General features: G+C 46.3%; 2 protein-coding genes across 3 annotated transcripts in view; both read left to right on the top strand.

Moving 5' to 3' along the window:
• The window catches only part of runx1 (RUNX family transcription factor 1), a 64,667-nt gene that overhangs the window by 19,766 nt on the left and 36,419 nt on the right, over positions 1 to 8,482 (top strand). The gene's annotated exons all lie outside the window — the stretch shown is intronic.
• The window catches only part of LOC121846747 (runt-related transcription factor 1-like), a gene marked incomplete at its 5' end in the record, with an annotated part of 8,375 nt that continues 1,668 nt past the window's right edge, over positions 1,776 to 8,482 (top strand). Inside the window, 3 exon segments of one of the 2 annotated variants that reach the window (XM_042323821.1) lie at positions 1,776 to 1,880; positions 4,659 to 4,859; positions 8,409 to 8,482. The exon segment at positions 8,409 to 8,482 is cut by the window's right edge and continues 73 nt beyond it. In XM_042323821.1, the coding sequence (XP_042179755.1) occupies positions 1,776 to 1,880; positions 4,659 to 4,859; positions 8,409 to 8,482 (380 nt within the window). 2 annotated transcript variants of the gene reach the window in all.

Here is an 8,482-nt window from a genome sequence, read left to right as displayed (position 1 = left end):
TTGTTTGGATGTGCACACACTTGTTCACATCCTAACACATGCACAGTACAGTGTACACACACACAGCGTTGTCAGGGGACGTTTCCTAGCTGTGTTGTCTTCTTCCCATCTGCCTCTCAGACAGAATGTCTCCCTCACAGACACTAATACTTCTCTCTCTGTGTGTGTGTGTGTGTGTGTGTGTGTGTGTGTGTGTGTGTGATATCTGCATACATATGGAGAAAAGAGAAGAGGATTTTTTTGTGTGTCTTTGTGTGATGTAAGACAATGAGCAATCTTTTAAGCAGAAATGTGATTGTGAAATATTATCATATTTTGCAATTCAATTATCCTACAATAACTTACTTTAGAAAAATAGTAAGTACTACATGATGAATAATGGACAGTTTTCCCATTATGGTGAATATTACTGTAGTAGTAGATTTGCCTCTCTTTGGGCAGTAAAACACACTTGAATAGAAACCGTGGGATAGGGATGTGATCTCATAGCTTCTCTTGACTCTGAGAATAGTCCTGGCTGCCTGCTTGTGTGTGGTCTGGACAGTAATGCTGAGTACTTCCACAGTATAGCTGAGTACCTGTGTGTGTGTGTGTGTGTGTGTGTGTGTGTGTGTGTGTGTGTGTGTGTGTGTGTGTGTGTGTGTGTGTGTGTGTGTGTGTGTGTGTGTGTGCACGGGATAGTAAACAATCAAACATTTGACCAACTGGGGACATTTTGTTCGTCCCCACAAGGTTTAGGGTTAGAATTACATTTAAGGTTTGGAGCTAGGTTTAGGGTTATGGGATTTTGAATGGGACTGAACTGTGTGTCCCCACAAGGTTAGATGTACAAGACTGTGTGTGTATGAGTGTGTGTGAGTAATAGTAGCCAGGGCTTTATCTGGCGTAGGCTGGTCTGTGTGTGGTAACTCTATTCCAGCCTTGGCACAGCCTCTAACCGCCTCCCCTGGGCGCCCATACCTCCATGGTGGGTGACAAGTGTGTGTGTGTGTGTGTGTGTGTGTGTGTGTGTGTGTGTGTGTGTGTGTGTGTGTGTGTGCGTGCATTCTCTCAGCATATGCCCGTCACTCATCACCATGCATTGAGGTACAGAGCCTGAGGGAGAAAAACACACACAGATGTGATTGTCTCCTCCACTCACCTAGGAATCTCTATACTTACACTCACACGGAGATACACAGATATACACACACATGCAGACAGACAAACACACACAGATTCATAGATCTATACAGAAACACAGTCACAGTGTTGACTGTCAGCCTTGTCCTCTCATCACCAGACCCTCTGACTGGATTAGTCACACGGCGGCTACACCAGCCAAGTCTGCTCCCACACACACACACACACACACAAAGATAATAAACACACACGAACACAAAAACACACACACTCATTTAAACGTATAATAAACACACACTCTGTTTGTCTGTGTGTGTCTATGAGCAGTAAATAGGTGTGGAGCCGTAGGGTCTGTCTGTCTCTCTGATGTCTCTCTGGGTTATTTCTGTGTCAGGCTGATCTTAATGTCTTATCCAGACCTGGGGTATATTGGGATAGAGGGGGGGGGTAGATGGAGAGAGAGAGAGAGAGAGTGCATGCTTCAGGGAGGTGCAGACCAACATAGGAGAAGAGGGAGGGGTAGGCAGGGGAAATAGAGGCCTACGCCAGCGGTTGTTGTGAGACACAAGGTTTTCTGTGTAGATGATCACATTAAAACATATTTTCACTCTCTCTTCCCCTCCTCTCCACCCTCTCTTCCTGTCCTCCTCCAGGGAAGAGTTTCACTCTGACCATCACGGTGTTCACCAACCCTCCCCAGGTGGCCACCTACCAGAGAGCTATCAAGATCACCGTGGACGGGCCCAGAGAACCACGCCGTGAGTACCACCTTCATCCTCATCATCGCACTTATCAACATCAACGTCACATGACTCCGTCGGTTGAAGGATGAGCGTGGGCGTAGGATTGCACTAAGACAATGGAAGACAATGCATCATAAGCATAGTTATCCTCATCTTTATTATCCAAGTTGTTATTACATTATCATGATCATGCTGACCATCATGACCATAATTACCATTAGAGTGGTATGGGATTTGTAGTTGCATTAGTTCTGGGTTGTAGTTCTGGGAGGGTGCTGATTGGAAGACTTATCACACCTCTGTCTCGTGGTTGTTAACGGGACTATTCCATGATGGTCCGTTATTCTGGTCGGGAATCTGGTGTTGGGCGCCGTGCAACGATCCAGGGTCTGGCTGGCTGGCTCAATGTGTGTGTGTGTGTGTGTGTGTGTGTGTGTGTGTGTGTGTGTGTGTGTGTGTGTGTGTGTGTGTGTGTGTGTGTGTGCGTGCGTGTGGAGGGTCTGGCTGGCTCTAGGTTCTGGCCCGCGCTTCAAAGGGCTAAGACACAGGCTCCAGTTACAGCACCACTTCCTCCCAGTGCGCCAGTCGTGTGTGTGTGTGTGTGTGGGTGGAAATGTGAAGACGAGTGATGGTTTTTCACAGCTGAGGCTGGCTAGCTGACTGGATACTTTCTGTCTCTGTTTTCTTCCTCTGTCAATCTCTCTCCCCTCTTTTGTCTCTCTCTCTTTTGGTCTCTTTCTCTCTCTCCCCCCTCTTTTGTTTCTCTCTCCTCCCTCTTTTGTCTCTCTCTCCCCCTACTCTCTCTCTTCCCCTCTCTCTCTCTCTCTCTCTCTCTCTCTCTTCCTCTCTCTCTCTCTTCCCCTCTCTCTCTTCCCCTCTCTCTCTCTCTTCCCCTCTCTCTCTCTCTCTCTCTCTCTTCTCTCTCTCTCTCTTCCCCTCTCTCTCTCTCTCTCTCTCTCTCTCTCTTCCCCTCTCTCTCTCTTCCCCTCTCTCTCTCTCTCTCTCTCTTCCTCTCTCTCTCTCTTCCCCTCTCTCAATTCAATTCAAGGGGCTTTATTGGCATGGGAAACATATGTTAACATTGCCAAAGCAAGTGAGGTAGATAATATATAAAGTCAAATAAACAATAAAAATTAAACAGTAAACATTACACATACAGAAGTTTCAAAACAATAAAGACATTACAAATGTCATATTATATATACAGTGTTTTAACAATGTACGAATGGTAAAGGACACAAGATAAAATAAATAAGCATAAATATGGGTTGTATTTACAATGGTGTGTGTTCTTCACTGGTTGCCCTTTTCTTGTGGCAACAGGTCACAAATCTTACTGCTGTGATGGCACACTGTGGTATTTCACCCAGTAGATATGGGAGTTTATCTAAATTGGGTTTGTTTTAGAATTCTTTGTGGATTTGTGTAATCTGAGGGAAATATGTGTCTCTAATATGGTCATACATTGGGCAGGAGGTTAGGAAGTGCAGCTCAGTTTCCACCTCATTTTGTGGGCAGTGTGCACATAGCCTGTCTTCTCTTGAGAGCCATGTCTGCCTACGGCGGCCTTTCTCAATAGCAAGGCTATGCTCACTGAGTCTGTACATAGTCAAAGCTTTCCTTATGTTTGGGCCAGTCACAGTGGTCAGGTATTCTGCCGCTGTGTACTCTCTGTGTAGGGCCAAATAGCATTCTAGTTTGCTCTGTTTTTTTGTTAATTCTTTCCAATGTGTCAAGTAATGATCTTTTTGTTTTCTCATGATTTGGTTGGGTCTAATTGTGCTGCTGTCCTGGGGCTCTGTGGCGTCTGTTTGTGTTCTTGAATAGAGCCCCAGGACCAGCTTGCTTAGGGAACTCTTCTCCAGGTTCATCTCTCTGTAGGTGATGGCTTTGTTGTGGAAGGTTTGGGAATCGCTCCCTTTTAGGTGGTTATAGAATTTAACGGCTCTTTTCTGGATTTTGATCATTAGTGGGTATCGGCCTAATTCTGCTCTGCACTGCATTATTTGGTGTTCTACGTTGTACACTGAGGATATTTCTGCAGAATTCTGCGTGCAGACTCTCAATTTGGTGTTTGTCCCATTTTGTGAAGTCTTGGTTGGTGAGCGGACCCCAGACCTCACAACCATAAAGGGCAATGGGCTCTATGACTGATTCAAGTATTTTTAGCCAAATCCTAATTTTTATGTTGAAATTTATGTTCCTTTTGATGGCATAGAATGCCCTTCTTACCTTGTCTCTCAGGTCGTTCACAGCTTTGCTCTCTCTCTCTCTCTCTCTCTCTCTCTTCCCCTCTCTCTCTCTCTTCCCCTCTCGCTCTCTCTCTCTCTTTCCCTCTCTCTCTCTCTCTCTCTCTCTCTCTCTCTCTCTCTCTCTCTCTCTCTTCCCCTCTCTCTCTCTCTCTCTCTCTCTTCCCCTCTCTCTCTCTCTCTCTCTCTCTTCCCCCTCTCTCTCTCTCATGCTGTTTTGTTGTGGTCTGTTGTTGCAGACAGACAGACAGACAGACAGACAGACAGACAGACAGACAGACAGACAGACAGACAGACAGACAGACAGACAGACAGACAGACAGACAGACAGACAGACAGACAGAGAGAGACAGACAGACAGACAGACAGACAGACAGACAGACAGACAGACAGACAGACAGACAGACAGACAGACAGACAGACAGACAGACAGACAGACAGACAGGACAGACAGGACAGACAGACAGAGAGATTGATTGATTGATTGATTGAATGAATGATTGATTGATGGAGAGTGTATGCGTTTCTGCCTGCGTGTTTGTAGGCCACAGACAGAAGTTGGAGGATGTGAAGACGGGAGCATTGGCCTTCTCCGAGCGTCTCAGTGAGCTGGAGCAGCTAAGGCGGAGCTCCATGAGGGTCACGCCCCCTCACCATCATCACCACCACGCCCCCACTCCCAATCCCCGGCCCGCCCTGAACCCGGCCCAGTTCAGCAACCCCACACACCACACACAGATACCAGGTGAGTCTTCTCTCATGGTACCACATACACCCACGGTGCATAGGCTACATGCTAACTATCATCACACAGTGAAATCACTGGCATTATGCCTCCACATGCGTAGCAAACAACACTCAAACAATGTGTAAGAGAGCAGGAGAGAAGAGGCCCAATCAATTTGTTTTTCACACATTTTTCTGTGTATATTTATCTAAGCCGTGTTTTCTTTAACTCTGGGTTTGGAAAGACCAGTACTTCCTTTTTTGTGGTTTTAGCCAATCCTATTGCGGTTAGCGTGTGGCACTAGAGCCTCTGACACACACGCCCGCAGTTTCTGTTCCTCTTCTCCAGAAGTGTTGTGTGTGTATGTCTGTGTGTGTGTGTGTGTGTGTGTGTGTGTGTGTGTGTGTGTGTGTGTGTGTGTGTGTGTGTGTGTGTGTGTGTGTGTTGGCCAGTATATGTAGACAGTTGTCGTGAGGAAGCGGGCCAGGGAGGAGAGGAGGAAGTGAGAGTCAGCTGACAGGAAGTAGAAGTGTGTGAAAAAACCCTCATTTAAAATCTAAACACGCAATACTCCAGTGGAGGCTGCTGAGGGGAGGACGGCTCATAATAATGTCTGGAACGGAGCGAATGGAATGACATCAACCACATGGAAACCATGTGTTTGGTGTATTTGATACCATTCCACTCCAGCCATTACCACAAGCCCGTTCTCCCCAATTAAGGTGCAACCAGCCTCCTGTGCAATACACTACAGTATATAAGGGAGTCTTTCACATTACACGTAAGAGACCAGCAAAATATTGACATTGACAGGAATTAGCTATGTCTCCAAAAGTGATGTCAACAAATCACATGAGATGGAGATGGAATCAGAGATGGGTGTATGGAGAGATGGAGAAAGAGGAGGGAGGTAAAGAGAGATGGAAAGACGAAGAGAGAAATGAAATACCCCAAAAGATACATGAGACGCGAGAGAGAAACGGGGATAAGGATGGATGGATAGATAGAAGGAGAGGAGTCAGAAAGAGAGGGGCAGGCCCCAGTCCTTCCTGTCTGGTGTGTCTCTCAGATCCTGAGGCCACAAAAATAGCAACAGGAGCACTGCCAGCGGAAACCGTTATTAAGTCATTCAAGACCTCTCTCTTTCCCTCCCTCTCTCTTTCTCTCTCTCTTTCCGTCCCTCCCTCTTTCTCTCTCTCTTTCCCTCCTACTTCTCTTTTCATATCTGTGAAAATCTGAGGCAGCTGGGGCCATAGGCTGGGTGTATGTGTGTGTCAGAGGCAGCTCTGTGTGTGTGTGTGTGTGTGTGTGTGTGTGTGTCCAGTCTGGTTGTCAGTATGTGGCGTGCCAACCAGAGTGGGTTGGCATGCAGTCAGTGTGGGGTCTGTCCTGAGGCTATGGGCTTTGTATGTGTCAGTGAGTGGGTGGGTGGGTATGTGTGTAGGAGTGTGTTCTCTCCATCCAGTGTGTGCCAGCTGAGGCCACCTGACCGATTCCATTTGCCCCATCTGTCCAAATGTAATCTTGGACACCCAGAAATAAAACACTTGCGTCAGATGCTCTAATTAAGATCTGGGGGGATACGTGTTGGAAAATGAACTAACGAGACTAGAGAAGTCTCCACCCCCAAGACGTAAACTCTCAGTCACCTTCGGGCCTATCAGCCAAATGTCCCCTCCCATTCCGAAATTACATTTGAAAGATGTGAGCACCTGCAAAATCGGGATTTGTCCAAATGATGAGTCTGTTGGCAGATACCTGTTATGTTAGAACAAGAGACGGTGATAGAGAGCAAGAGAGAGAGTAAAATTATGATTAATCTTTCAGTCTCTGTGTGTGTGTGTGTGTGTGTGTGTGTGTGTGTGTGTGTGTGTGTGTGTGTGTGTGTGTGTGTGTGTGTGTGCGTGTGTGTGCGTGCGTGCGTGCGTGTGCGTGTAAAGCTTACCGTATGCGTGTAGGCGAGTGACTATGCATATGTCTACATGTGTGTGGGAATGCAGTAAAAATGAATGAACCGCAGCAGCAGCAGCCCCGGATACACAGGCCCGCCTCCAGCCACCCACCCAGCCATGTGTGACTCCTGCCCCAGATCAGAGCTCCGAAGCCTGGGGAGGGGAGCCAAGAAAGGAGGGGGTCTTGGCACTGGGCCTAGGCCTCAGTGTTTTGTTCTTGGGGGAGCTGGCTGCACTTAAAAAGGCCATTGACGTCTTGGCTGCTGTGTGCAATTTGCTTCCCCTCTCTGTCTGCAGAGTATGTGGGACACACACACATACACACACACACACACACACACACACACACACATACATACACGTACACACTTTTGTCTGCGAGTCTGAGGGCGATCACTGGCATTTATTGGACCACAGGGAAAAGAACCGGCTGCCTAAGAGCACACACACACAACCCCCCACCCTTCCTACGCCCCCTCACTAGGCTAATCACTTCCTCTCCTCTCTGTCTACATCTGACCATCTCTCTCCATCTTTCTCTTCTTTATTCCCTCTTCCTCTCCCTTCCTCTCTCCTCCACTCTTCCCACTCCCTCCATCTCTCTCTTTATCTTTCTGTCCATCATCATGTCCTGGATCTTTTACTATTTAGTAAATGATGGTGTAGTGAGTGGTGTCATGAGTGAAGGTGTAGTGAGTGAAGGTGTAGTGAGTGATGTAGTGAGTAAAGGTGTAGTGAGTAAAGGTGTAATGAGTAAAGGTGTAGTGAGTAAAGGTGTAATGAGTAAAGGTGTAATGAGTAAAGGTGTAATGAGTAAAGGTGTAATGAGTAAAGGTGTAGTGAGTAAAGGTATAATGAGTAAAGGTGTAGTGAGTAAAGTCGTAATGAGTAAAGGTATAATGAGTAAAGGTATAATGAGTAAAGGTATAATGAGTAAAGGTGTAGTGAGTAAAGGTATAATGAGTAAAGGTGTAGTGAGTGAAGTCGTAATGAGTAAAGGTGTAATGAGTGATGTAGTGGGTAAAGGTGTAATGAGTAAAGGTGTAATGAGTAAAGGTGTAATGAGTAAAGATGTAATGAGTAAAGGTGTAATGAGTAAAGATGTAGTGAGTGATGTAGTGGGTAAAGGTGTAGTGAGTGATGTAGTGGGTAAAGGTGTAATGAGTGAAGGTGTAGTGAGTGAAGGTGTAGTGAGTGAAGGTGTAGTGAGTGAAGGTGTAGTGAGTGATGTAGTGGGTAAAGGTGTAATGAGTGAAGGTGTAGTGAGTGAAGGTGTAGTGAGTGAAGGTGTAGTGAGTGAAGGTGTAGTGAGTGAACTTGTAGTGAGTAAAGCTGTAGTGAGTGAAGGTGTTGAGAGTTTTACACACTCACATAAAACTACTTCACTCACATCTCTCTTCAATCACATCCAGTATATACATCTGTAATGTTTCAGTTTCTACCTGTTCAGCAGATGCTGGAGTGAAACAACCTCCCGCGTGTGTGTTTGTGTGTGTGTGTGTGTGTGTAACCCTCTCTCAACGTGTGTGTCTGTGGGTGGTGGGATAGGCAGAAGATATATTTCCATTCTAATGAAATGAATGAATAAAGTATCTGTTCTATTCTAATGTCTCAGACTCTAGGCAGATGCAGACATCTCCGTCGTGGTCCTATGAGCAGTCCTACCCCTACCTGGGTCAGATAACCACA

The sequence above is a fragment of the Oncorhynchus tshawytscha genome, linkage group LG07 (assembly GCF_018296145.1).
Source record: "Oncorhynchus tshawytscha isolate Ot180627B linkage group LG07, Otsh_v2.0, whole genome shotgun sequence".
NCBI lineage: Eukaryota > Metazoa > Chordata > Actinopteri > Salmoniformes > Salmonidae > Oncorhynchus > Oncorhynchus tshawytscha.
This window is presented reverse-complemented; position numbering and strand designations above follow the sequence as displayed.